The following is a 26,330-nucleotide window of genomic DNA, read 5'->3' as shown; positions in this document are numbered from 1 at the left end:
GGCCGCGCTGGCGGAGGACCCCGGGGGGCCGGACCCGCATCCCGGGGCCCCGCCGCCATCCCGGGCCGGGAAACGGGCCGGATGGTTGCCAGATGTGGGTAGTGGTGGCGGTTCCCCCGTGGAAGGCGAGAGGAGGGGGGTCGTGGGGAGGGTGGACCCCGGCGGGGCAGGAGGCAGCGAGGCGGGGAGAGGAGGGCGGCGGGGGGAGGGCAGGGGAGAGAGGGCAGGGCCGGGAGGAGGCACCGAGCGGGTTTTTCCTGTCCCCGCAGCCCCGGTGAGTCACGGGAGAGGCGGCGGCAGCAGCGTGAGACCCGTGGGGACACTAACCCCTCCTCCCCGCCCGCTCTGCGCCCCCCACGTGTGTCCCCGGCCCGCCCCCGACATGAGGCCGAAGTGGGGAAGGTGAGTGGGGCACCCGCGGCCCCTGAGAGGGGCTGGCCGAGGGTCCCGGGGGACCGGGCGGTGCCTCCCGGGCTGCCGGGGGCTCGGGGGGGCCGGGGGGTGACCTGGGCAGGGAGCGGAGATGGGGACTGGGGCAGACTGGGGGCCAGCTGGGCGCTGGAGGCTTGGCGAAGGTCGGTGAGAGTGACACGTGTGTGCTGGGACGGGTTAGCGCAGGGTCAGACAGGTAAAGGAGCGGCCCCGTGGCGGCAGGGGTGTAGTGTGGGGTCCCTGTGGTTATAGGTGGGGGCTGGGGCCGTGTCTGGGTCTGCTGCTGGGGCCAGGTTGGCTCAGGTGAGCCGGGGCCAATGTACTAAGGGTGGCACCACGGTGTGATCACCGTTTGGCACAGCTGGACAGGGCTTGCACAGGGCCCCACAGGGTGGTTGGGTTCCCCCAGGCTCGAGGCGCTCCCCAAACCGATTCTCCCTCTCTCCCCAGGGGCTGACCCTGCACTGTGCCCCCCACATCCCTGTGTCGCCATGGCCTCCCAGCCGCAGCCCCTGCACCCCACCGTGCCCTGCACTCCCCCTGCCACCACCGGGGGGCCCGGGCTGGCCGGCAGCCCCGATAAAGGTCGGTACCTCGGGCTGGGGGCCATTGGGGCGGGGGAGGTTGCTGGGGCAGCCCCCTGAGGGCTGCTCCCATTTTGGGGGGGGGGGGGCCACACCACTCCGCTGACCCCGTCCCCTTCCCTTGCTCTCTGTAGGCAGCGCACGCCCCAAGCCGCCGGTGCGGCCCAAGCCCCACGTGCTGCCCAAGCCGGCCGTGCCCGCCAAGCCCCCGGTGCTGCCCCCCACGCCGGGCCCGCGGCACCCCCGGCCCGAGCTGCCCTCAGCAGAGAAGATGAACCGCCTGGCCGGCCCCCAGCCCTACAGCGGGGCAGCCACGGGGGGGCCCCTCCGGCGCCCCTCCTTCACTGTCAGATCACCCGAGACCCCCAATGGGAAGGGGCTCTCGTCGCCCCTGGTCACGGGCTCCGAGGAGGAGGTGCCGTCGGCCCCGCCAACCCCCTCGCGCAAGGGCCCGGTGCCCTTCAAGGTGACGCCGGTGCCGGTGGCCACCAGGCCGGAGCGGTTCCCGGGCACCACCGTGGAGGAGATCCTGGCCAAGATGGACAGCAGGGAGGGCCCAGGCAGCCCAGACCGGGCTTGGCTCTCACCCTTCTGCACCGACCCCTCCTCCCGCTTCGGCTCCAAGACCTTTGTTGCTTTCCGGAAGCGTCCCAGCGGGGAGGCAGACGGAGACCCTGCAAGCGAAGCCCCCCAGATGCCCCGAGCTGCTGCAGGCGAGCTGGGAATGGGGGATGACGGACACCCTGTGGCTGAAATGAGGTGAGGGCACAGGGACCGATGCTGGGAGGAGTGGCAGTGGGAACAGGGAATATCACTCTGAGCCATCCCAGGCTTGGGAATGTAACGGAGCTGAGGTCTGGTCACCGGCACGGGGCCCGGGTTCCTCCTGAGCCGCAGTGCCTCGAGCTGCCTCCGTGGGAAGACTGGGGTGGCTGGTGCCAACCGCAGAATGGGCTGTCCCAGGCCAGGAGCTGCCTGTGGGCAGGCTCTGAGCCAGCCCCTTGGCTGGGAGTGACAGACAGGGGGTCGCTCCCCCGGGAAATGCTCCTGATTTTCCAGCCTTGCTATTTTTTCCGTTCTGGGCCATGCCAGGGCACAGGGAGCAGATCAGCAGGACTTCCAGCTGCAGGATGTCCTGGGCCAGGGCCAGGGCTTGGCCACAATCCCAAGAGCTGGGCACCTCAGGGAGAGCTGGGGGGGGGGCTGCTCTGAAACGCAGTGTGAGAAACTTGCTCCCAAAGGATCGAAAACTTTCCGGAAGGGGAGCTGGGGCCACTTTGCCTCCTTCCCCTCACAGTCCAAGCCGCAGACTGTGCAGCTGTGGCAGGGCCCAAGTCCTTGAAGGGTGGTTTGGGGCAGGGCTGTCTCGTGGGTGGTGGGAGAATAGCACTGAGGCACACAGTGAGATTTACCCCCCTTCCCCTTCTCTCGCTGCAGCAGCTCCCCCCCAGCTGGGCTGAGCTGTGCCGGGGACCCCTGTGGACGCCGGAGGCCGCCATCCCCTCCTGACGTGAGTGCTGGCCTCACCCTCCGGCGCCATGGCGGCTCCGCTCCTGGGCTCTCTCCTTCGGGGCTCTCCTGTCTCCTCCGGGGCTCCCTCTCTGCGGGGTGCGTGTCTCTCCTTTCTCCTTGGGGCGCTGGCTGCCCCTTCCTGGGGGCTTTCAGGGCCCTCTGTGCCAAAAGTCCTGTGTGGGGGTGGCGTGTGCCAACACCAGTGCCAGGCATGGGCAGGGAGCAGCTGTGAGTCACCAGCTGGGGTTCTGTGACCTGGCAGGTATGTGGCAGGGCAGGCCCCACGGGCACCCCGCCAGCCCCTTTCACTGCTGTGCTCACTCAGGGCAGTGACCAGGACACCGGGCCATGGTGACACTGCGGGTGTCAGCCTGGGCAGCAGCACCGGGTCACCCCACTGAGGGGGCAAACCCCAGCAGTGCTGGGCAGGGGGATGCCAGCCACGGGCAGGGCAGGGGGCTGTGCTGGGGGTTCTGACTTCTTCCTATTTCATTTCTTGTCTCCGTCTGTCCAGGCGCTCTGGGGGCAACAAGGGGCTGGGCAGGGAGCGGGGCTGGGGCACCAGGAGCCGCCCTGGCTGAGTCACCCAGGAGCAGCCTGGTTCTGGCACGCAGCATGGGCACTTCCTGCCCCGGGTGCAGGGAGGGGAGTGAGGCTGGAGGGAGGGACCCTCCAAGGTTTGGGGGACTGGCTTTTGGATGGATGATATTTGGAGGGGCCTCTTGAGTGATATGACCCCCTGCTGGCTTTTTCTACAGCTTTCCACTCTACAGCTGGGTGCCCTCGGACCTCCAGGCTCCCCAAGGCCTCCCACCTGCCCAGCCCCAGCCCCAGGAGCTCCTTTCCAGTCTGCTGAGCCCTCTGCCCCAGCCCCTGGCTCCCCTGATGCTCCTGCTGAGCTCCTGGCCCCAGACTCCCCCACACTGCCCCCTGGCTCCCCCAAATCCCTCACTCAGCCTCCAGTCGAGGTCCCTGTCACTTCCACCCAGGCCCCGGGCGCTCCCTCGGCCACTGAACCCCAGCTCAGTGTCTCCCATTCCCCTGGCTCCCCACACACTCCAGGGGAAGGATCCCCTGGCACTACCAGCCCCCCTGGCACTCCTGAACTGCCCCCACGTGTCACCTGCCCGCCCGGCTCTCCCGAGGCTGCTGCTGAGTACCTGGGCCCCCCCAGCCCACCCATTGCCAAAGCCTCTCGTCCCCCAGGCTCCCCAGAAGGACCTGATGACTCCACAGTGTCCCCACGGTCCCATGAGGGTCCTGATTTCAACCCCCCTCCCCGGGATGTGGGGCTCCGGCGCTCCTCAGAGGGGGTGCTGCGGCCCCCACCGACAGGCCAGGGCCTGGGGGAGCTGGGGGGCTCACTGAGTGCCCTGCCCCGGCCTGGAGACCTCCTGTCAGAGCCCTCCCTGGGCAGCGAGTCTGGCTGGAGCCTTTCCCAGTCCTTTGAGTGGACATTCCCGTCGCGGGGGACACGCTTACCAGCCTTCCCTCCCCGCTCCCCCATCCGGGAGACGCCTGACTCAGGGCTCTCCGAAGAGGGGGAGTCAGATGGGGAGGCTGCAGCCCCCGGCCCTCCAAAGGACAGCAGGTCTGAAGGACCTGGCAGCCAGCAGGCAGAGGGGGCTCCATGCCCAGGGGGTCCTGTGACCCAGCAAGAGGCTGAGGGCTCAGCAGAGGAGGAGGAAGGGGAGGCACAGCAGGATGCTCCCGTGTCCCACTCCCTGCTTCATGTGACAGAGCCTGGCCAGCACCCAGCTGAGCCCGAGTCCCCCACCGAGCCCAGCCTCACCACAGCTGCCCCCCTGGATCCAGCCCCCCTAGATCCAGCTGCTGCAGCTGACTCAGCCTGTGCAGGTGATGGCCCCAAGAGCCTGCAGGGTCCTGGGGGCCCAGGCCAGGCTGAAGGACCCTCACAGAACCCTGACCCCCACGCCGACCCGGGCTGGCTGACAGAGCTGTTGGCGTCATCTGGGGTTCACAGCTCTCCAGAGGTGAGGGGTGTGCGGGGCTCTGTGGGGTCAATGTGGGCTGGGCTTCTCCCTTGCCCTCCACAGAGCAGTGGGATGGGACAGCATGGGTGTTGGGTGGTTGGGGGCTGAGCAGGACTGTGTACTGAGGGGCAGGTGGTGGGGTCTGCCCCCTCCCTGGGATGAGCCCCACTGTGCTGTGTCCCCAAGGTGTTTCCTTCCTCCCCAGCTCCACTGCTGTGGCAGCCAGGGTTTGCTCCCCTCAAACTCCTCTCCCCTTTCTAACCTCTTTCCCCCCTCTAACTCCTCTCCCCTTTTTTCCACCAGAACCTGCTGGGCTGGTCACGGAAGGACCTGTGCAGTGAGTTTGGCATTGGCCGCCCTCGCCAGGACAGCACCTTTGACTGGAGGCACCCAGGTGCGTCCAGGGAGAGAAACTGGCCAGTTGAGACCAAGCAAGACCAGGAATTTGGGACCAAATCCAGCTGGGACAGCAACCACAGTGACAAGGACAGCGCAGCCCGGGAGAGCTGGAGTGGTGACTACAGAGCAGCGGAGCCAATGGGGGACACAAAACTGGGCTGCAGTGACTGGTCCCAGTCTCTTGGCACTGGGAAGAACTGCCCACAGGATCCAGACTTCAGTGCCAGCACAGCCGAGTGGGGCCGGGGCTATGGCAGCACGGAGGAGCTTGGCTCCAGACAGGCCAACTGGGGCAGTGGCCTTGGCACTGGACATGTCCAGCAGCTGGACAAGGAGCTGCGCTCCGGGCAGCCCACCTGGGCAGGCAGGTACAGCAGCAGGGACACGGAGATGAAGGAAAGGGAGCTCACCCCAGACTGGGCCAGTAAATACAGCAGCCAGGATGCTGGAAACAAGGACGAGAATTTAACGCTGGGCTGGGCTGGCAGATCCAGCACTGGGGATGCTGGGAGCCCAGATAAAGAGCTCAGCCCCAGCCAGCCAGCCTGGGACAGGAGGTATAAGCCCAGGGACATGGAGAGCCAGGACTGGGAGTTCAGTCCCAGCCGGCCAGCCTGGACTCGGGAGTACAGGGACACAGAAAGCCAGGACAGGGAGTTCAGCCCAAGTCGGCTGGCGTGGACTGGTGAAATCAGGGACATGGAGAGCCAGGACAGGGAGTTCAGCCCCAGAAGACCAGCATGGACTGGTGAATACAGGGACATGGAGAGCCAGGACCAGGAGTTCAGCCCCAGCAGGCCAGCTTGGGATGACAGATCCAGCACCAGAGACATGGAAAGCCAGGACCAGGAGTTCAGCCCCAGCAGGCCAGCCTGGGATGACAGATCCAGCACCAGAGACATGGAAAGCCAGGACCAGGAGTTCAGCCCCAGCAGGCCAGCCTGGGATGACAGATCCAGCACCAGAGACATGGAAAGCCAGGACCAGGAGTTCAGCCCCAGCAGGCCAGCCTGGGATGACAGATCCAGCACCAGAGACATGGAAAGCCAGGACCAGGAGTTCAGCCCCAGCAGGCCAGCCTGGGATGACAGATCCAGCACCAGAGACATGGAAAGCCAGGACCAGGAGTTCAGCCCCAGCAGGCCAGCCTGGGATGACAGATCCAGCACCAGAGACATGGAAAGCCAGGACCAGGAGTTCAGCCCCAGCAGGCCAGCCTGGGATGACAGATCCAGCACCAGAGACATGGAAAGCCAGGACCAGGAGTTCAGCCTCAGCAGGCTGGCTGAAGCCAGTGAATGCAGCACCAGAGACCTGGAGACCCAGGACCGTGAATTCACACCCAGCAGAGAAGCTGGGGATAGTGGGTGCAGCACTGGGGACACGGAGACCCGGAATGGGGAGTTCAGCCCCAGCAGAAGTGTCTGGGATGACAGGTCCAGCACCAGGGATGTGGAGGCACGGGGCAGAGAGTTGAGCCCCAGTGGAGCAGCCAGGGATGGGCAGCACAGCTCTGTGACCCCCAGGGAGGAAGAGCAGGGGCTGGTCCCAGCCCGGCTGAGCTGGCCCAGTGAGAGCAGCATTGGGCAGACCTGGCAGGTCAGGGTTGGTGAGGAGGACATGCCCAGCTCCCACCACCCCGAGCCTCCGTCCCAGGAGCCCACCTGGGGCAGTGCCCACCAGCAGGAGAGTCACAGCTGTGGCAGCAGGGACTGGGAGCTTGGAGCAGCTGAGTGCCAGAACCAGTTTGGCGTCGCTGGGACAGAGCAGGTGCCAGATCGCTGCAGTGCCTCGGATGGCTCCATGTCCAGGGTCCTGGCACAGCCCCAGGCAGGCTTGCACAGGGATCTCTCTCTGGACATGGACAATGCCCGCTGGAGCCAGGACCTGGACAGCTGGAGTGTGGAGCCACAGGATGCTGAGGCCAGGCGCCAGGAGTGGGCGAGTGCCTTCAGCGCCCGCTGTGCCGCCCGCAGCCGGGACCTTGGTGCGGGGGAGCAGAGCGTGGGAGGGGACACCGGTGCAGAGCATGGGTAAGGAGGGCCCTGGTGGTGGCAGGGAGGGAACAGCTTCCTCTGAGGCAGATGGAGGGGTTTGGGCCAGGGCTGGTGTTACCTGGGCTAAAGCAACTCTGCGGTTTTGTCCCCCTAGCAGGTCAGCCCCCAGCCCTTCCATGGGTGACATTCCAGCTTATTGCCCAGCTGTGGAGCCCCCCTGGAGTGAGTCACCCAGCCACTCTGAGGAGGAGAGGCATCCGTCTGAACCAGCTGCTGCCCTACAGAGCCCCAGGGTCGCCCCTCTGCTGCCAGAGGTTGCCAGTGGGATCCCAGCAGAAAGAGGAAGTGAGGAGCAGCCCTCAGACCACCCAGATGGGGAGAGGCCCTCGAGCTGGGGGGAGCAGCAGCTCTCACTGACTACCCCCCAGCCTGAGCGGTCTGTGGAGCAGGGACAGGAATTTCCTCTTCTGGAGGTGAGTGGAAGTGGGGAGATTGCAATCGCCCTGTATGGCCTGGGACACAGGATGTGTCGGTGGATGGGGCTCTCTGACCCTGCTGCCCCCAGGGACAGCCATGGATTGAGAGCCCCCAGCACTGCTGTGGGGGCTGGGGGTTTGCTGGCTGGGGTGGGGGGTCTCTGAGCTCCCTGTGCCAGCTGTGACCCGTCCCCTGGGCTCGGCAGGACACAGAGCTCCTGGACAGCAGCGTGTTGCGCTGCAAGGCCAGCCTGGGCCGCAAGCGCCAGCACCGAGCACCGTCCCTGCGCCCCACCACCACCGAGGGAGAGAGCTGGATCTTCCGGGACTCCACGGGTGAGCCCAGCAGGAATGGGGATGGGAGTGGTGTGTCTATCCTGGCACAGTGTCATGGTGACACTGTCCCTGTGTCCCCACAGAGCCCCGGCCAGCCCCAGCAGCATCCTCTGATGAGGAGGCAGCAGAGGAGCCCCGGAGCCGGCGCATGCGCGGCTCATCCTCGGGCAGGGGGGTCAAGGTGCCGCTCTTTCCTGGCCTCAGCGCCTCCGCCATCAAGGTGACTCCCTTGGACTCCTGGCTGCAGGGTGGAAGGGAGGGTGGAATGCAGGGAAACTAAGGCAGGGTGAGGCTGGGGCCTGGCTAAAGACAGGGAGAAGGCAGTGGTGGGGTTTGGGGGACAAAGCACTGTTTTTTTCCTGACTTCTCTCTCTGCCCCCAGGCCAAGCTGAGGGGTCGCAACCGCTCGGCCGAGGAGGGGACAGGGGACAGCAAGGGGACCCCTCCTAAAGACCCCCATGTGCAGCGCTCCAAGTCCTGCAAGATCCCTGGTGTGAGTGGGAAACCCCCAGCCCTGCCCCCCAAGCCAGAGAAGTCCTCAGGGTGAGTGTGGGGCCAGGATCCTCATGGAAGCAAAAGGGGGTGCTGTGGGGTCAGTCTGGGTCCTGGGCCTGGTTTTGGGGAGCTCCTGCTGAAACTCTGCCAATTCCCCAGATCTGAGGCCTCTCCCCCACACTGGCTGCAGGCGTTAAAGCTAAAAAGGAAGAAGCCTTGAGCAGGGTAAGTGTGGGATTTCAGGCAGTGCTGGGGGTAATCCCCTCCCTCCTCTGTGCTATGGCTGGGTCCCCTGGGATGGGTCATCCCTGGGGGGGCCCTGCAGGGTCCTTACCCCCTTCCTCTGTGTCACTTCCAGGCTCACTCCGACGCTGAAGCCCGCTGTCCCCGGACCAGGGCTGTCCCCTCCCGTGGGGACACACACACACCACACACCTATGCACTTTGTACGAGCTCGCAGGGTCCCTGTCTTCCCAGCACCTCCTCCCCATCCCCCCCCGTACCCCATCCCCTTGGTCCTCAAGGGTCTGGGGGCGGGCACAAGCCCCCCTTCCCCTCCCCCCTGCTCGTGTATGGCCCTGGACACAGGGCAATGGGTCCAGCTCGTGGTGCCACTGCCACAGACAATAAAACCTCGCTGGTCAGTTTGGAGAGTCCTGGCTCTTCTCCTGGGCAGTGGGCAGGGATCAGAGATCCTGGAAGAGGGAACACTGCCATCGCCCGCACTGTGCAGGGTAGAAGGGACACCTCCAAAACCCCTTTGTGCCCACCCTGGGTGCACCCAGCCAGGCTCCCTGGCCCTGCCCAAACACCAAGTGGGTGCTGACACCAAGATTTTATTGTACTCTGAGGGAGGGGGTGCAGCCCCCTGTAGGGGAAGAGCAGTAGGGGAGGCCCGGGGGCACCCGGGGGGCTGAGCCCCTCATATCTCGCAGATGAAGGGCAGCCACCGCTTGCAGCGCACACTCCTCCAGAGCCCATCTGGGGAGAGAAGGGGGGATCAGCCTGTTGCCCACCAGCACCCCCATCTCCAGGGACCCCCTCCAGCCCCAGGGATAGCCCCCTAGACACCTTATACCAGTCCCCCAGTGTCACCTCCCCATCCTGAGCCCCTCAGCACCCTTCCCCCATCATGGGCAGGGGCTACCCCAGCACCCCCCAAGCCCCTCCTGTAGAGCCCCCACTGACTGTTGGTGCAGAGGGCAGTGCAGAAGCGGCGGCCGGGCAGGGGGTGTCCAGGCACCCACCGGCTGTAGTTCCAGGGGCTCCTGTCAGTCCAGTGGCAGCTCGGGATTGGGATCTGCCAGGGGAGAAAGGGCGTGGGGACTCCCAGCACTGGGTGGCGGTGGGATGGGAATGGGATATCCAGGGTGGGCATTAGAGATATTGGGACAAGGCTGGAGCACCCAGGTGGGCACTGGGGACACTGGGAGGAGACAGGGTGCCCCAAAGCCAGGGTGGTGGGTGCGTGGCAGGTCCTTACGGCGGGCTGGCTGACGGCACCGATCCAGACCAGGCCGGCGTTGGTGTGCTGGCGCGCCAGGTGCAGCAGGAAGGTGTTGGTGTGGGAATTGTGGATCGAGGCCAAGCGCCCATGGAAGCGCTTGGCACAGATGCGCTGCAGGGACACAGCTGTCACGGGGGGCACTGGTGCCCCCACCCCAACCCCCCACCCATCCCACCCCATCCCACCTGCGCACGGTGGAAGGTTTGGCAGCGGGAGATGACGACGTAGCGGCAGGTGGCGGTGCCCGGCATGCTGGGGACACCGAGTGCCTGCTTGTCACCGGCCCCCCGGCACCCACTGTACTCCTCGGGCATCTCCAGCTCTGTCACGTCCTCCTCATCCTCCACCGCAGGGCTGCCAAGAGCTGCGGACACTGGCTGGGTGACCCTGAGATCAGGGGTGTCCCCAGGATGTCCCCGCAAGCAGGTGGGGGTGTGGGGGGCACTCACCAGAGTGGCTGACAGGAATTGTGCCCAGCAGGGCCAGGGCCATCAGCAGGCAGGGCCACATGGCACAGAGACACAGGGGACACCGCTAGCACCCTTGGGAGAGCCCAGAGTCTCATCACTCTTGGACACCCTCAGGACATCCCCATGGGCCCTCTGCCACCCCTAGCATCACCCTGTCCTCCCCACATCCCCTCAGAAATCCTCCCATATCCCCTCTGTCCCTCCACCATCCCCAGTGCCACCCCGTGCCCCATCCCCTCTGTCACCCCCATGGCCATCCCCACAGACCCCAGCCCTCCTGTGCGCACCATGTGCTCAGTTCCTCACTTCCCACCCTTGGGTCACTCCCCACCCTGGGCATCCTGTGCCATTCTGTCCACCACCATGCCCCCTCCACCCCTGGCACCCAGAACCCCCCAGTGTCAGACTCAGGAACCCCCAGCCCTGCAGCTGAGGACTAATCCCACTCCTATGGCCCTGTCTCCGCTCCTCACCTGGGTCTTGGGGGGTTTTGCCCACTGCCACCCTTATATTGTTGACAGGGATATGTGCCCCCAACCACAGCCTTGTGACATCCCCAACCACCAACTGCTGGGGACATGGTGGGGACACCCCAGAGGGGCTCTGCCAGCACCCTGCCCAGCCAGTGCCTGGGGTGTGCTTGGTTCAGGGGAGGGGGTGTCGGGGCATGAAGAGGGGGGTGTGGGGAGGGGGCTGTGGGAGTTTGGGGGGCAGGGTGTCAGTACAGGGGCTGGAGGTGTTGGGGTGCACAGGGCATGGAGATGAGGATTGGGGTGCAGAGTCCCTGGGGGGGGGCTGTGGGTGCTCAGCTGTGGGCTGGGGGTGCTGCAGGGGAATGGGAGATTTAAGGGGAGTTCAAGGGGGTGTGTGGGCAAACGGCCAGGCCAGACCCAGGGGGCCACAGCCGTTAGAAAGGAAACAGCCCTTGGGCAAGCATGGCCAGCAGTAGATGGTATCAGCACCCCAACGTCCCCTCTGCACCCCCAGCACCCCCCCAGCACATGCTGTACCCCATACACCCATCTTGCACCCCTCAAACTGGAGCAGCCCCCATTCCTCCACCCCCCAGCACCCACCCGCTGCCTTGGGCACCCCCCAACCTGCAGCCCCCCCTCCCTGGGGGCCATGTCTGTCCCACTGTGGGCAAGGACTCCCTCCCCCCCTCCCAGTGTCCCCATGGTGTCCCCAGGGCCAGGCTGGGTGGCGCAAGGCTGTGGTGGTGACATGTGGCCCTGTTCCCCCTATAAAGGGGGACAAGGGGCAGAGCTCCCCCAGACCCCAGGTGAGGAGCAGGGATGGGGACAGGGACATGGAGGGGGACTTCAGAGTGGGCTCAGCCCCTGGCTGTTGGGGTGGGGACCAGGGGTGGGCATCCCTGAGGCTGGGACAAGGGTGTTGGGGGACACGGGGGTCTCTGGGATGCCAGGAGTATGTGGGAGTGGCACAGGGGAAGGTGGAAGGACAGGGGGGATATGCGGCACAGAGGGGCAGGATGAGGTGAGAGACACAAGGTGGAACTGGGGTGGCAGAAGGACAGTGGGGACATGGGGTATAGCAGAAGGGCCACAGAGAGAAGAGATTGTTACCAAGGGTGGCAGAGGGGCTCTGGACCATGGTGGGGGGTGGCCAAGAATGACAGGGCTGTGGCATCTCCAGAGGGTGCTGGTGGTGTCCCCAGTGTTCCTGCATGTCCTGCTACCATGTGGCCCTGCCTGCTGCTCGCTCTCGCCCTGATGGGCACTGTCTCTGCAAGCCACCCTGGTGAGTGTCCCCCTGCCCCACTGAGTGACCCCCACACCCCTGCTCACTCCCAGGGACACCCTGGGGACACCCTCAGTCCCTGCCATGCCCACAGCGTTGATGCTGGCGCTGGGTGGCGGAGGGACCCCCGGTACCAACCCTCCCCCTGCTGTGCCCTGCAGCCCCCTGCCAGCTCCGGGGGCTCCCCGCTGGTGAGACCGCCCAGCTGCACTACGTGGTGGTGAAGAAGCTGCGCACCTACTCGGGCGCCCAGGTGAGGGGACATGGGGCACAGGGGGTGCCAGGCCGTGCCCGTGCCATGGCAGCACTGCCGGGAGGTGCCCCTGGGCACAGGTGAGTGCCCGGAGCCAGCCCGTGCCCGTCCCGCAGCGCTACTGCCAGGACGTGTACCGGGGCCAGCTGGTCTCGGTGCACAGCGCCGCCCGCAACCAGGAGCTGCAGAAACTGGCAAAAACCTACCACACCATCATCTCACCCTGGATTGGAGCTGTCACCAGCCGCAGGGTGAGGGAACTCCGGGGACAAGGGGCTGCCAAAGGGCTGCTGGGAGCTGGCGAGATCGGCTGGGGGCTGCTCTGGGGAGTGAGGGGCTGGGGCTGGGGCTGCTTCATCGGGGTCGAGCCTGGGGCTGGAGGCTGGGTTTTGAGACATGAGGGGCTGGCCATTGATTGCTGGGGTTGGTTTTTGGGGTCAATGGGCTGGGTAGGGGTGGTGGGGGCTCTCCCTGGGGACTGAGGTGTTGGCACAGCAGGCGGGACAGTGCGAGTCCTACTGGGAGGACTCCAGCCCCTGGAACTATGCGAACTGGGCACCCACCCACCCCTACGGTATTGTCACCACCTGCACCACCCTCAGCATCCGAGGTAAGTTCACCCACCCACCGTGTCCCGGCTTGGGGGGTGCTGGGGAGGGGAGCACAGGCTGCTAGGGCATTGCAGGAACACTGGGAGGGCACTATGGGGAGGGGTCTACAGGGCACTGGCTGAACGGAGGGGAGCACCGAGAGCACTGGGAGGGGAACAGGGAGGGGTTACAGGGCACTGGGGTAGCCAAGGGGGGATATAGGGGGCGCAGGAAGTGGTTGCAGGGTACTGAGGGGACCTGGGAACCACCCATGGCCCTGATACTATCCTTGTCCCCAGATGGGCTCTGGCGAAGCCGCTTCTGCTTCCAGCTGCGCCCCTTCATCTGCCAGTACTGAACTCCCAGCACTGCCATGGCACCCCAGTTCCTTTCCCAGTAAAGCAGAGATGTTCTGAGCCATGTCTCTGTGCACCAGGGGCCTGGGGACAGGGCTGGGGACTCATGCGGACAGCACAGCAAGCGGAGGGGGCAGCGATGTTTATTATGCCCAACCCCCCCACCCCACTGGGCACAGCACCCCCAGGCTGCTACAAAAATGGTGCTCTGGGTGTGGGGCTCAGTGTGGGGTCTCAGCGTGGATCTCAGTGCCAGGAGCGGCTGCCAGGGGTGTGCCAGCCATCCCCAGCTCCTTGGCTCGCCGCTGGCACTCGCGGGCAACCACCACAGGGCTGACAAAGGCCACCAGCACCACGGCAATGAGCCCCAGGTTCATCTGCAGAGGGGAAGAGTGTCAGGGCAGGGATCTGGGGAGTCCTCCCCCCATTCCCTCTGTTAGGCCAGGACACTTGGGGCACCTCCATTTCCCCAGGAGCAGGACACCCATCCCTCTCTGGTGCAGGACCCCCATTTTTCATGGCATAAGACCCCGCCACTCCTGTGGGAAGGATTCCATCCCTCCTGGGGCAGCATCCCCATTTTCACATGGGCAGCACCAGGATCCCCATTTTCCCAAGGGATGAGACCCCCCATCTCCCCATGTGGCAAGCTCCCTTCCATCCCAGGGCAGGACCCCCATTTCCCCGTGGAGCGGCCCCCCAGCCCTCACTCGGGGGGCCCACAGGGCACACTCACATAGAAGGGGTCCCCCTGGAGCGGCCCCTGCACCAGGGCGACGCAGGGGTACTGCAGCAGGGCCACCAGCGCTGACAGTGCCATGGCCAGCCCGTAGAGCTTCCCGAAGTGCTGCGGGGGGAACCTGCCAGGCACCCACGTCACCAACGGGCACCTCCTGCCACCCCACCCTGGCCCCCTCCTGAGCTCTGACAGCCCCACCCCAGTCCCCTGTCCCCTGACACCTCCACCGTGTCTGCCACCCTGCAGCCCCACCGCCATCCCCTGCCACCCCATCCTGACCATGCCACCCATCTGCCCCCTGTCACACCCACAACAAGGATGCCACCATGCCCTGCCACCCTGAACCCTCCGTCCCTGTGGCCGTGGCTGTCCCCACTCACGCGATGGCCAGGAAGGCGGCGTTGCCGCCATACAGGAAGGAGCGGCTGATGACCTGCAGCACGAAGGTGCCGAACTGGGCGGGCAGGACAGGCACGGCAGCAAACACAGAGAACAGCAGGCACAGTGCCACCGTCACCACCAGCGACAGCACCGCCGACCGCAGGTCTGCCAGCGCGGCCAGGAGCCCTGTGGGCATGGGGGTCACGGCATGGGGACACGGCCCCCCTGTGTCCCTTCTCCAGGTGCCGTGAGCTCAGGCACAGTGGTGGTGGCAGCAATGAGGACACAGGGGACAGGGAGCACAGGACTGGGAGGAGTGGTTACCCCCATAGTGCAGGGCCAAGGAGTGTCCTGCTGGGGGCTCAGCTGCCTGTGGGGTGGGGGGACAGTTACCCTCAGGGCGGGGGGCCTTTCCCCGCTTGTGCCGGTCGAGGATGAGGCCGTTCCAGGGGGCGCAGAGCACCCCGCAGAGCTGGGTGAAGGCGAAGGCGTTGGTGTAGGTGCTCACTGTGGGGGGACAGCATCAGGTGGGCAGGGAACGCCCTGGGGGTCCCTGCCATGTCCCCCCCGTCGCCATGCCCTACCCAGGGCGTGGTCCCCCCCCGCCAGGTGCTCAAGCTGCGGGTTGAGGGTACCGATGAACAGGTAGTGCCGCAGCTGCATCACCGAGAGCCAGGCCACGTGCCAGGTGAAGAGCCAGGAGCAGGCGCAGGCCCGGAACGGCGTCCCGGGGGCGTCCCCACCTGTGCAGGTGTCAGGGCAGGGCACATACAGACACAACCCCCCCCAGGCCGCACCCACACCTTGTCCCTGTCACCCACTGGGGCCTCACAGCCGCCGGTATGACCCTGCCCATTCAGAGATGTCACCGTGCCCACCTTTTGGCCACGCCCACGCGCTGCCACACCCAGCGATTATTTGCATATCCCAGCGGTCCTCCAGCCACGCCCATAACAGCCACGCCCATCCACCAGGAGGCACCACCCATTGATTTGCATATGCAATTACACATATCAAGCCACACCCTTCATTTACATAGCACCACCCATCGCCAGCTGTGATCACGCCCACCCGCTCACGCCCCCCCCAAATACAAGCCCCACCCCACCGAGCAGATCCCCGCTCCGGCACCTCGAGCTACGGGCGCTTCCAGGGGTGTCTCCTCGGGTCCAGCCTCTCCCGGGGGCTGCTTGTCCTTGTGGGTCCGGTAGGAGCGGGAACGCCCCCGGCACCGCAGCCTGCGGCAGGGCCTCTGTCACCCTGCGTCCACCCGCTGGGGCCGGACCTGCCCAGGGGATAGGACCCGCTGCCCGCAGGGTGGGACCCAGCCACCCTCTCCCCAGAGCCCCGGCAGGGTGCAGGCAGCCCCCCGTACCCGTAGTCGTAACCGGGGGGCAGCGGGTAGGGGATGCGGCTGCGTGGCATCAGGAAGAGAGTGCGCAGGAGGTGCCAGGCGCTGCAGGCTGCCAGGAAGAGGAACATGGCCCGCAGGGACAGCCCGTGCTCGTACAGCAGCTGGGGACAAGGACAGAGTCGGGGACAGAGAGAGACAGGCTGCCACCGGCCAGCTGCTCAGGGCCTAGGTGTGTCCCCATATGTGGCCCCAGCAGTGGCTCAGCTGTGTCCCCAATATGTCTGTAGATGTGACCCAACTGTTCCCAGCTCTGTCCTCCCCTGCCACCACTGCCACGTCCCTTGCACCCACCTTGACGATGAGGAAGACGGCGGAGGAGGAGTCGAAGGCCCCGTTGTAGAGGGTGATGATGATGGAGCGGTAGTTCCCAAACAGGTTCCCCACCTGGCACCAAGAGACCCCTGTGTGCCATCAGAGCCCTCCTGTGCCAGCAGGGTGGGTGTCGGGGTGCAGGGGGAACCCACCTGCATGTTGGTGAGGATGAGGAGGATGCCACCCACCGACAGCATGGACATGGCCGGGAAGAGCAGCACCGCCAGCTCTGGGACACAGGGGTCAGTGGGGACAGGGGCTACTGAAGAGGTCCCCCCCAGGGCTGGGGACCCCCTGGGTCTCACCTGGGGTGGAGAAGGCGACGAGCAGGGTCCCACCAGTGTAGAGGGAGCTAAAGGGGACAGCGGTGACACATGGGAATGAGATCCTGGGAATCAGGTGATTCCCCTACCCAGCCCTTTGGGAGCCAGGCCACCCCAACAACCCCCTGTTCTCAGGAGCCCCCCAGCCCTGTCCCCCGTGTCCCCCCGGTGCAGGGCTCACATGGCGATGAGGCGCGCAGCTGTGGTGCCAAAGCGGTCAAAGACGATGCCCATGGGGAAGGTCATGAAGTTGTTCATGAAGGAGCCGATGGTGAAGACCAGGGAGAACTGCTCATCCTGCCTGCTGCAGTCTGGGAACGGCCACAAGTGGGGCATGGGGACACCGGGAATAGCACGGGTGTGGGGACACAGGCACCCGGGGACACGAGTCAGCAGAGATGCAGGGGACACCAGGCATGTGGGGACACCACGGACATGATGATACCGGAGACATGGACTGGGGAACAGTAGGCACATGGGCTTGAAGACAGTGGGGACACAGCACTGCAGGGCATCGGGACACTGCAGACAGCAAAGGCACAGGCACAGTGGGGGCATTGGACAGCATGGGGCATCGGGACAGCGGGGTCACGAGTCAGGGGACCGTGGGGACAGGTGCGGGTCCATACCAGACCCCAGGGTGAAGTTGGGGCCGGGGGTGGCGGAGGGCTGGCACAGCCCCTCGAAGTAGCCCAGGTCCTTGAGGACGAAGACGAGGGAGGCCCAGCCGAAGATGATGCCACAGAAGGCGCCGCACTCCAGCAGCCCTGACAGGAGGGTCCCCAGGCGCTTGGCCAGCCCCGCGCCCTCCGCCATGTCCCCTGCCCAGGCGGCCACTGGCCCGGGCTGTCACCAGCCTGGGGCGTCTTTGCCGAGCCTGTGGGTGACAAAGGCCAGGCGTCACACCATGCTGGCACCCACCGGGGGCACAGGGACGCCTGGGGTGCACAGTGACACCTGGCAGCATGTGGCCACCTGGGCAAAGGTCACTGTGGCCCCGGCTCTGCCCCTCGTCCCTGGCCACAGTGGCTGGCACCAGTGTCCCCCCATGTGCCAGGGCACAGGGCAGGGCTCTGCAGCAGCCAGGGTCCACACACGTGGGGACAGCTGTTGACATGTGGCACGCAGCCATTGACAGACCCACACACAGATTTGCAGGGGCACACACAGGTTTGTGGGCGCACACATACATTTATAAGCACACACACACATTTACAGTCACACACACGCAGCTGTTCGCAGGCACACACGCAGGCTTACAGGCATGCACACTTGCACACACGACTGTACCTGCTGACTCCCGTCCTGCACCCCTCACCCACCTGCACGAGGCCAGGCCCTCCTGTTGTCACCGTCACCTTCACCGCCACCGCAGAGTTTGAACCCCGGCAGCGTGGCTGGGATGCACCTCTGCACCCCAGTGCCTCCCCCCGAATCTCCCGGGAGCACGCGTGGGTCCCCCAGGATGGCAGTCCCTGATAGTGCCTCGTGCCCCCCGGTGGGGGCTCAGTCCCCTCACTGTGCCAGCACACCCCTGTGCTGTCCCTATTGCCCCAAACCAGCCTGGCCCAGGATCTAGCACAACCCTGGGGACGCTGGCACACTGCTGGGCATCCAAGTGCGTGCTCTGGTGACAACACAACCCTGAGAACACCAACATCCTCCCAGGGACACCAGCATCCCCAGGGGACCTGGCACAGCCACGGGACACTGGCACAATGCTGCACACCCGGTGTGAGCACTGGGGACACCACAACAACACGCCTCACCCCAGGGACACCAGCACTCTGCTGGGGACCTGGCACAGCCCTTGGGAAACTGGCACTCTTCCTGGTGACGCTGTCACAGCCCCTGGGGACATTGGCAACCCCCCCGAGGACACAAACACATGCCCTCCCGGGGCCTGGCACAGTGTTTGGGAAACTGGCACAATCCCTGGAGATGCTGGCACAGCCCCTGGGGACACAGGCACGCTGCAGGGGACAGTGACACACCCCCCAGAGCCCCAGCACAGCTCCTGGGGCTCTCCCTTGGGGACCCTGGCACAGCTCTCAGGGACACTGTCACATCTCTAAGACCCTGCCACCCCCTGGGGGACCCTGTCATGTCTCCAGGAATCCCCTCCCACTGCTGGGGACCATGACATATCTCCTGGGGACGCTGCTACCCCAAGCACTGCACTGCACTGGGGCTGACAACAGGTCACCCCACAACGCAGCTGGGACTCCCCCGTGACCCACAGCTGGGTGGCAAGGCCACCAAGGCCACGTCACCCCCAGTTCACTGTCCTCCGTGTCCCCCCACCTCCCTCACCCACACACAGCCTGGCTGTGCTGCACCGAGCCCCTGTCACCGTGTCACTGCCCAGAGCCGTCCCTGTCCCAGTGCCCTGCCTGCTGTGATGTCAGGTAATGAGGCCTCATTACAGTGACCAGCAGCTGAAGATTAACCTGCACAGAGCCGGGCGGGGCCGGCCCGAGGGGACCTGTACTATTTTTAGCCACCTGAGTGGCAAAAAATATTGCAGACTGGGGGTGTTACAGCAGCTGGGGGACGCCGGGGCTCCCTGATATATGGGGGTCACTGTCTGGGGCACCCCAAGCCACTCACTACGGGTGTCAGCCACTGGCCTGACTGGGATGTCCGGGACATGCTGTCTCTGCCAGCCACACGGGTGAGTCCCCACAGCAGTGACAGCCCCACACTGGTGTGACCCCCTGGTGGTGAGCCCCCCGGAGCCCCGGTGAGCCCTCCACGAGGGAGCACGGCTCGGGTCGGGGCTTCGCAGCATCAGTGACTGTCCCCTCTGTCCCTGCTGTGTCCCCCAGCTCCCCCCGGGCCGTGGTGGGGGCAGGTGGGGTCACAGGACCCCCGGGGGCTGCCATAGGGCTGGGCGCTCCTCCCACCCCGCTGCCCCCTGCAGGACGCGGTGTCCCCGGGTGGGCACCGCCCGCGCCCCACGGAGCAGCCCCGGCCGCGGGGCTTGGGCCGCACACGTGTGGCGGGGGGACACACGCGTGGTCCCGGGGATGGGCAGCCGTGGCGTCCCGCCGTGCCGGTCCCCCGAGGCTCCCCCACGGCCCCGGGGCAGAAGCGGTTCCTCCGCTCCGCCACGCGAACCGCGGCACCGCCCCGGGCACCCCGGACATCCGCATCGCGCCCACGCCGAGCCCAGCCCCGCAGGCCACGGCCCAGGGCCCTCGGTGCCCCCTCTGCCGGGCCCTCCCGTCCCGGTCACACCGGCCTCCCGCCGCCGCTCCGTGGCCATCCGGGCCCCTCCGCGCCCCGCGGCTCCTCCCGCCGCATCCCCGCGCCGCTCACCCGCCTCCCGCCCGGCCCGGCGGGGAGGGGACCGGGCTCTCCCCGCCCCGGTGCTCCCGGCGCTTCCGATGCTCCCGGTGTCCCCGGTGCCGCGGCCCCTCCCGGCCCCCCCGCCACTGCGGGCGGAGCGGAGCTGCCGGGTCTGGCCGGGCCCCGCCCCCGGGCCCGGCGGTTCGGGGGCGCGGAGGCGGCCTCGGCGGAGCCCCGGTCACCCGTGGGTCCGCCCAGGAGGGGCCGTCCCGGCACGGAGCCCTCCCCCGGTGCCGCCCTTACGCCCCCCGCGGGTGCCCCCCTCCATCTCCAGGTGTGACATCTCACCTGTTGTCCCCAAGAGGCGCTCCTGCTGGCACCACCCTCGGGCCACCTTGGATCGCCCTTTTGGTCCCTCTTGGGCCAGTTTTCAGTGACGCTTGGGTCACCCCAGGACTACCCTTGGGCTATCCCTGGGTCACTCCAGCTGTGCCATCCCAGAGCCATTCCCATGCCACTCTGCTGTGTTGTGCTGTGTCCCCTGCCAGTGCCTTGTCCCCCACTCCCTGCCTTCTCCCTGCCCAGGACACTGCTGTCCCTCCTGTCACCCTGCCTTTGGCCACATCCTCTCCCCTGTCCCTCTGTCCATCCACCAGCGCTTGCTGCCTGGTCTGTCCCCACCTGTCCCCACTGCTGCAGCCTCTCATCTGCTCTGCCAGCTGCCCTTCTGTCTGTTCATCACCCGTCCATCTGTCCATCACCCATCCATCTGTCTGTCACCCATCCATCTGTCCATCATCGGTCTGTCACCTGTCCATCTGTCCCCTTCCAATCACAACTCTATCCATCCCATCCATCTGTCCCACAACCATCCAGCTGCCCATTACCTGCCTTTCCCTCCACCTGTCCATCTGTCTGTCCTCCCCATCCTTCACCCATCTCTGCATTCGTCCACCCCATCTCCAGATGTTCTCTGTGCATCTGTCTGTCCACCTGTCCTTCTCTCCTCATGTCCACCTGTCCATCAATCCATCCTCCACCTCTCTGTCCATCCACCTGCCCCTTCCTTTCATCCGTCCGTCCGTCCGTCTGTCCATCCCCCCCCATCCACCCGGTCCGCAGCTCCCCAGGCGGGTGGGCACCAGCACCCAGAGCCCCGCCCGGGCGGGTTCCCCGGCCCTGCCCCGATCAGCGGTGTCCGGCCGGGGGCTCCGCGGCCGGGCAGGGGGCACGGGCAGGGGGAGCGGATGGCGGCCCCTGAGTCAGCCCCGCGCCGCCCACGCCCCCTCCCACGGCTGCCGCCGCACCAGCTTGTGGCATTTCACTCGCCGGAGACGGCGCCGCAAACACGCGCCGGTGCCAGCCGGTGCCGGTGCCGCCGCAGCCCGCGCGGCCACGCGTCCCCCCCACGCGCGGCACCGGCGTGGGGCCTGCGCGGGGCCGGTGCATCCCGCACCGCCGCCGCCACCCGCTCTGCCCCGGGCCGGGCAGCGCCGCGACGGCACCACGGACAGCGCCGGTCCGGCACCACGAACAGCGCCGCGGTCCCGCGTGGGTGCGCGGACCACCGCCCCCCGCGCCCTCCCGGCGGCTCGCTGGGTGCGGGGCTCCCGGGCCCGCCGCACCCACCCCGGGGGCAGCCCCCGCGAGGTCCCGCCGTCCACGGGGGCACCAAAGCCCGGCTCCGGTCCAGGGATGGTGGGACAGGGGGAGGGGCGGACGGACGGACAGACGGACGGACGGACGGACGGAGACCACCCTCCGTGTCCCGCGCTCACAGCTCCCCACGCGAGCCCTGCGTCCTTTCCCCGCGGGGGAACCCATCACACCCGCGTGTCCCCGTTGGGAGTGCCCCATCTGAGTCCTGCAGGGCGTGTCCCCCATGGGCGCCCGCCGCGCATCCCCCGCTGTCCCCGCCGGCAGTCCTTGTGCCCACCCCTGTCCCGCCTGGGGCGGGCCAGCCCGGGAAGGGTTAAACGGCGGGGCCGGCGCGGGGGGCGGAGCGGCCGCCCCGGGATAAGGCGCGGCGCGGGGAGGGCTCAGCCCCACGGAGCCGCGGGCAGCGCCGCGCCGAGCCCACCCGTGCCCGAGCCCGAGCCCACCCGTGCCATGCCCCGGGGCGGCGGCGGCTGCTGCTCCCGGCGGCGCGGCGGGGGCGACGGGGGCGAGCAGCCCCCCCCGGCACCGGCCATGACCCCGCGGGTGGGCAGCGCCTGAGCGGCCGCCCCGCCATGCGGCCCCCCACGGCTCGGGACCTGCCCCCAGGTAGGCGCGGGGTCGGGCGGGGTCCCACGGGTGTCGGGTGAACCCTGGGGTGCCACCCGGAGACCTCGGTCCCGGCTCGAGGTGCCCCGCGGCGCTCGGGGTGCGGGTGCCCCGGGGTGAGTGGGGAGCCCCCGGTGCGCGGGGACCCCGGGGCCGCCCCGGGACGCACGGCCCGGCGTGGGGGCGCAGTCCCGGGGCACCCCAGGTTGAGCCCCCGCGACCCCCGGCTGCCCGGCGCGTGGGTGCCCCCGACCCACGCGGTGCCCGCTGCCAGCCCAGCCCGAGGTGCGGCTGTCTCATGACCCACGGGGTAGCCGGTGCCACCCCGGGACCCCCAGCCCGGCGTGGGAGTGCCCCGTGACACGTGGGTACTCGCTGCCATCCCGGGCCCCCCGGGGCAGCGTGGGGGTGTCCCACGAACCCCGGCACACCCTGTGCAGCACCGGCGTGCGTAGCCCGGCTTCTGGGCGCTCCAAGATCCACCGGCTGCCCGGTGCCACCCCAGGACCCCTAGCCCGGAGTGGGGGTACCCCACGATGCCCAGCGGGGTGTGCCCCACGACCCAGGGCGTACGCGGTGGCACCCCTGCATCCCCAGTCCGGCGTGGAGACGCCCCACGGTTGCCCCGTGTGGGCACCGCGGGGAGCCAGGAGCGCCCGGGTCACGCCGCGGGTGGGTGCCGCGGGTCTGTGGGGTACCCGCAAGTACCGAGGTGGGGGGGTTTGGCACCCGGGGGGGGGAAGCTGAGAACCGGTGACTTCAGCTCCCAACTGAGTCAGCCCGCGGCGTGGGGGAGTGACAGATGGGACGCGGGTGGGGGGCGCACGCCGGCACGGGGCGCCGGGGGAGGGGGGCGGCGCTGAGCAGATGCGCCGGACGCCTCCGTGGGTGGGTGGGGGGTGGGTACCCCCCCAACTGGTGGAGCACCGGCAGAGGGGAAGGGAGGGAAGGGGGCGGTGGGACCCCTCGGTGCAGCTCCGGTGTGACCTCCGATGCACCGGAGGGTCCCACCGCCCCCCTCCTTCCTCTCCCCTCCCCCGGTAGCGGCGACTGGGCGCATCCACGCATCCCCGGGCGTGGATCCAGGCCGCCGGGCTGAATTATGGATGAAGCTCTCGGGTTGCAGCCTGAGGGGGGGATGGACACGGGTGGGGGGGGGGGGGAGAAGGGGGGGATGCTGAACACCCGGAGCGGCGGCGCGTGTCGTCAGCCCGCGCCCACGCGTGCCCCGCCCCACACGTGGCCGCGGCACGCGCGCACGTGGCACCGCCCCGTTTGGGGAGGGGGCACGGACCCCCCCCCAGACTGGGGTGAGGGGGGTCCCAGGGGTCTGTGTCCCTGAGAGGGGTTCTGGTGGAGCGTGGGGCGGGCACGGTCCCATGGGAGCGTGGCCACGGCAGGGGGAGTCAGGGAGCTTTGGGGGTCCCTGGGGAGCGTGGCCCCAGTAGCAGGAACAGCCCCAGAAAGTCGCAGGTGTACAGCCACTTTTTGGAGTGCCCAGCCTTGGTGTTGTGCAGCAGTACAGCCCTGAGGGGGTCTCTGGGGACCACAGTCCTGAGGGCTGATGTGGGTCTGGGGGCTGCAAGGGGTGCTCAGTGCTATTGTGTGTCATGACCTTGGGATTCTCCCAGGGGTCTGTGGTCCTCGGGATCTCCTAGGAGACCGTGGCCCTGTGGGTGGGCATGGCCTTGGGGGGGTCCCTGGGGAGGTATAGCCCTCAGGGGCCTCCTGGGGGCCATGGCCCTGTGGGTGGGCACAGTTCCCCACCTCGGGGTGTGCAGCCCTACAGCGAGCGATGACCTTGGCGTTCTCCTGGGGAACCATGGCCCTTTGGAGCTGGCGTGGCTTTGAAGGGCTTCTAGGAGTGCCCAGCCCTACGGGGTTGCCATGACCTTGGGGTTCTCCCGGGCACCCATAGCCCTAAGGGTGGGAACACTCCTGGAGGCCTCCTGGTCTGCCCAGCCCTATGGAACGATCAGGACCTCGGGACTCTCCTAAGGACCCATGGCTTGGTGGGGTGGGCACGGCCCCGGGGGGCTGTGGGGGCTGCGGGGCGGGCGGCGCGGGGTCGGGGCGGCGCGGTGCCCCGCGCTGACGCCCCGCTGTGCCCTCAGGCGGGCGCCCGGCGGCCCTGCTGCTGCTGGCGGCGCTGGTGTGGGTGCCCGGCGGGGCTCCCGCCTGCCCCGCGCTCTGCACCTGCTACGTCTCGCCGCCCACCGTCAGCTGCCAGGCCAACAACTTCTCCTCGGTGCCCGCGGGGCTCCCGCCCGGCGCCCGCCGCCTCTTCCTGCAGAACAACGTCATCGGGGCGCTGCGGGCGGGCACCTTCGGGCCCAGCACCGTCACCCTCTGGCTCTACTCCAACAACATCTCCTCCATCCAGCCGGGCACCTTCCGCCACCTGCCCGCCCTGGAGGAGCTCGACCTGGGTGACAACCCGCACCTCCGCGTCCTGGCCCCCGACACCTTCCACGGCCTCCACCGCCTCCAGGCCCTGCACCTGTACCGGTGCCGGCTGGCCAACCTGCCCAGCGGCATCTTCCGCGGCCTCCGCAGCCTCCAGTACCTCTACCTGCAGGAGAACGGGCTGCTCTACCTCCAGGTGGGTGAGGTGGGGTGCTGGACGATGCCCCCAGGGCACAGAGGTGGGACTGGGCAGGGTGACGGGTGACAAGCCACATAGACAGGATGTGGCACAAGGTGGTGCTGACACGGCCAGAATGCGGGGCCAGGACAGGAGATGCTGAGGGAGCAGGGTGATGGCCATGGGGCAGGACCATGGGTGACACCAGCGTGGCAGGGATGTGGGACAAGGTCTTGCATGATGCTCACGGAGCAGGGACACAGGAGAGGTGACGGGCGATGCTGGCAGGACTAGGACCTGTGGCAGGGCTCTTTTGGGCCCACACCGGTGGCTCTCTGGCTGATGCCCACCAGGCAGGGCCACAGAACAGCACAGTGGAACCCCACCTCACACCCACCCCTCTCCCATTCCCCGCAGGACGACCTCTTTGCCGACCTGGCCAACCTGAGCCACCTCTTCCTGCACGGCAACCGGCTGCGGGCGCTGTCGGAGGGCGTCTTCCGGGGGTTGTCGAGCCTGGACCGCCTGCTGCTGCACGCCAACCGGCTGGCAGCCATCCACCGCCGCGCCTTTGGGGGGCTGGCGCGCCTCACCATCCTCTACCTGTTCAACAACAGCCTGGTGGCCCTGCCCGGGGACCCGCTGGCTGCGCTGCCCTCGCTGCAGTTCCTGCGCCTCAACGCCAACCCCTGGGCCTGCGACTGCCGAGCGCGCCCGCTCTGGGCCTGGTTCCGCCGCACACGCGTCTCCAGCTCCCCGGTGCCCTGCGCCAGCCCCCCGCACCGCCGTGGCACCGACCTGCGCCACCTCCGCCCCAAAGACTTCGACGCCTGCCCCGAGGATGACGACGACGACGAGGAGATGGAAGATGGCAACGGTGGCGCTGGCAATGGGGTGGCGGTGATGGGCACCCCGGGGCGGGCGCTGGGTCGGCCCGGCACCCTCCCGGCCGCGCCGCCCTCCGCCTTCTACCGTGACGGGCTGCCCCCCCACGACCTGCGGGGACCCCAGCCCCGGCCACCCCCTCCGTCCCGTGACTCCCGCGGGCCCCCCGAGGACGCCAGCTGCCCCCATGACCCCTGTGCCCCCATGGCCGCCGCCGCGCCCCACCGGCCCCCCGTTCTCCTGCCCCTCCTGGCTCTGATCCTGCCCCAACTCTGAGCCCCCCTCGGCGCCCCAGGGGGTCCTGGCTCCTCGGGGTGCCCGTGCCCCCCTTCTCCCCAGGGGAGGCCTCGAGAACTGTGGGGAACAGCCAGCGGGGGGCGGGGGGGGGGGGGGCCGCAGGATGCAGAAGGGGGTCCCCTCCCATCCTGAGCGGGAAAAACCCCCAACAGGAACCAAAAGGTGGGAAATTATTTATTAAAAATGGTCTTATTTTGGGAGAGTGGGGCCTGGCTGCTGTGGGTGGGCCACTGTCGTTCCAGGTCACCGCCTGCTGCTCCTGAAATATTGATGGAAGCAGCGGGTGGCAGGGCAGCGAGGCGTGCAGGGCGCCGCAGGGGGGCTGGACGGACACGCCCTGGGGGGCGTGCGGCCACACACGCACCCCCCAAGCACACCCGGCGCCCTCGCGGAGCCGGTGACACGCCGGCTCCCGTGACGCCGACACCCCGCACCCCTCGCAGAGTGCCGGCGGGTGTCACGGGAGCCGCGGGGCGCAGAGCCACCCCCGCGCCCTGCACAGCCTGACCCACTTCCCGCAGGCGCCGGCACACAGATGGAGCACACGCTGCTGGCTGCGGGCGCAGGGACAGCGCCCACCCCCTGCCCTCGGTGCCTCTGGGCGTGTGGCACCCCGGGCTGCCCCTCGGCAGGTGTCCCTCGCGCAGCGTGGGGTGTCCTTCAGCAGGTGTAACTCG

General features: G+C 67.7%; 5 protein-coding genes across 6 annotated transcripts; 3 read left to right on the top strand and 2 right to left on the bottom strand.

Moving 5' to 3' along the window:
- Window positions 1–604: 604 nt before the first annotated feature.
- On the top strand, window positions 605–8,871 carry TNKS1BP1 (tankyrase 1 binding protein 1). Its single transcript, XM_077784315.1, has 12 exons — window positions 605–628; window positions 883–1,017; window positions 1,151–1,775; window positions 2,454–2,526; window positions 3,287–4,522; window positions 4,826–6,954; window positions 7,073–7,391; window positions 7,601–7,730; window positions 7,814–7,950; window positions 8,113–8,273; window positions 8,385–8,450; window positions 8,584–8,871. The coding sequence occupies exons 2-11, from the start codon at window positions 924–926 to the stop codon at window positions 8,443–8,445; spliced, it is 4,965 nt and encodes a 1,654-aa protein (XP_077640441.1). The 5' UTR covers window positions 605–628; window positions 883–923; the 3' UTR covers window positions 8,446–8,450; window positions 8,584–8,871.
- A 174-nt stretch (window positions 8,872–9,045) lies between these two features.
- Window positions 9,046–10,361, bottom strand: LOC110485056 (proteoglycan 3). The gene is made up of 5 exons (XM_021556101.3): window positions 10,182–10,361; window positions 9,918–10,096; window positions 9,709–9,843; window positions 9,414–9,525; window positions 9,046–9,206 (listed from the first exon to the last, which is right to left on the bottom strand). Exons 1-5 carry the CDS (start codon window positions 10,240–10,242, stop codon window positions 9,148–9,150), a joined length of 546 nt encoding a protein of 181 aa, XP_021411776.2. The 5' UTR covers window positions 10,243–10,361; the 3' UTR covers window positions 9,046–9,147.
- Window positions 10,362–11,735: 1,374 nt separating this feature from the next.
- Window positions 11,736–13,222, top strand: LOC110485057 (uncharacterized). The gene is made up of 4 exons (XM_077784431.1): window positions 11,736–11,963; window positions 12,238–12,467; window positions 12,715–12,826; window positions 13,106–13,222. Exons 1-4 carry the CDS (start codon window positions 11,747–11,749, stop codon window positions 13,162–13,164), a joined length of 618 nt encoding a protein of 205 aa, XP_077640557.1. The 5' UTR covers window positions 11,736–11,746; the 3' UTR covers window positions 13,165–13,222.
- A 66-nt stretch (window positions 13,223–13,288) lies between these two features.
- On the bottom strand, window positions 13,289–19,739 carry SLC43A3 (solute carrier family 43 member 3). Of its 2 annotated transcripts, XM_021556005.3 has the most exons (13): window positions 19,653–19,739; window positions 16,961–17,208; window positions 16,513–16,642; window positions 16,314–16,360; window positions 16,161–16,237; window positions 15,988–16,080; window positions 15,658–15,797; window positions 15,414–15,520; window positions 14,867–15,025; window positions 14,676–14,789; window positions 14,282–14,468; window positions 13,899–14,022; window positions 13,289–13,539 (listed from the first exon to the last, which is right to left on the bottom strand). In XM_021556005.3, the coding sequence occupies exons 2-13, from the start codon at window positions 17,145–17,147 to the stop codon at window positions 13,384–13,386; spliced, it is 1,521 nt and encodes a 506-aa protein (XP_021411680.2). In that variant the 5' UTR covers window positions 17,148–17,208; window positions 19,653–19,739; the 3' UTR covers window positions 13,289–13,383. The 2 variants fall into 2 exon arrangements, with proteins under 2 accessions (XP_021411680.2, XP_021411679.2); XM_021556004.3 differs by lacking the exons at window positions 16,961–17,208; window positions 19,653–19,739 and having other exon boundaries at window positions 16,513–16,949.
- A 1,995-nt stretch (window positions 19,740–21,734) lies between these two features.
- On the top strand, window positions 21,735–25,853 carry RTN4RL2 (reticulon 4 receptor like 2). Its single transcript, XM_021556006.2, has 3 exons — window positions 21,735–21,887; window positions 24,002–24,489; window positions 24,889–25,853. Exons 1-3 carry the CDS (start codon window positions 21,854–21,856, stop codon window positions 25,630–25,632), a joined length of 1,266 nt encoding a protein of 421 aa, XP_021411681.2. The 5' UTR covers window positions 21,735–21,853; the 3' UTR covers window positions 25,633–25,853.
- The last annotated feature ends 477 nt before the right edge of the window (window positions 25,854–26,330 follow it).

The sequence above is a fragment of the Lonchura striata genome, chromosome 6 (assembly GCF_046129695.1).
Source record: "Lonchura striata isolate bLonStr1 chromosome 6, bLonStr1.mat, whole genome shotgun sequence".
Classification (NCBI taxonomy): domain Eukaryota; kingdom Metazoa; phylum Chordata; class Aves; order Passeriformes; family Estrildidae; genus Lonchura; species Lonchura striata.
This window is presented reverse-complemented; position numbering and strand designations above follow the sequence as displayed.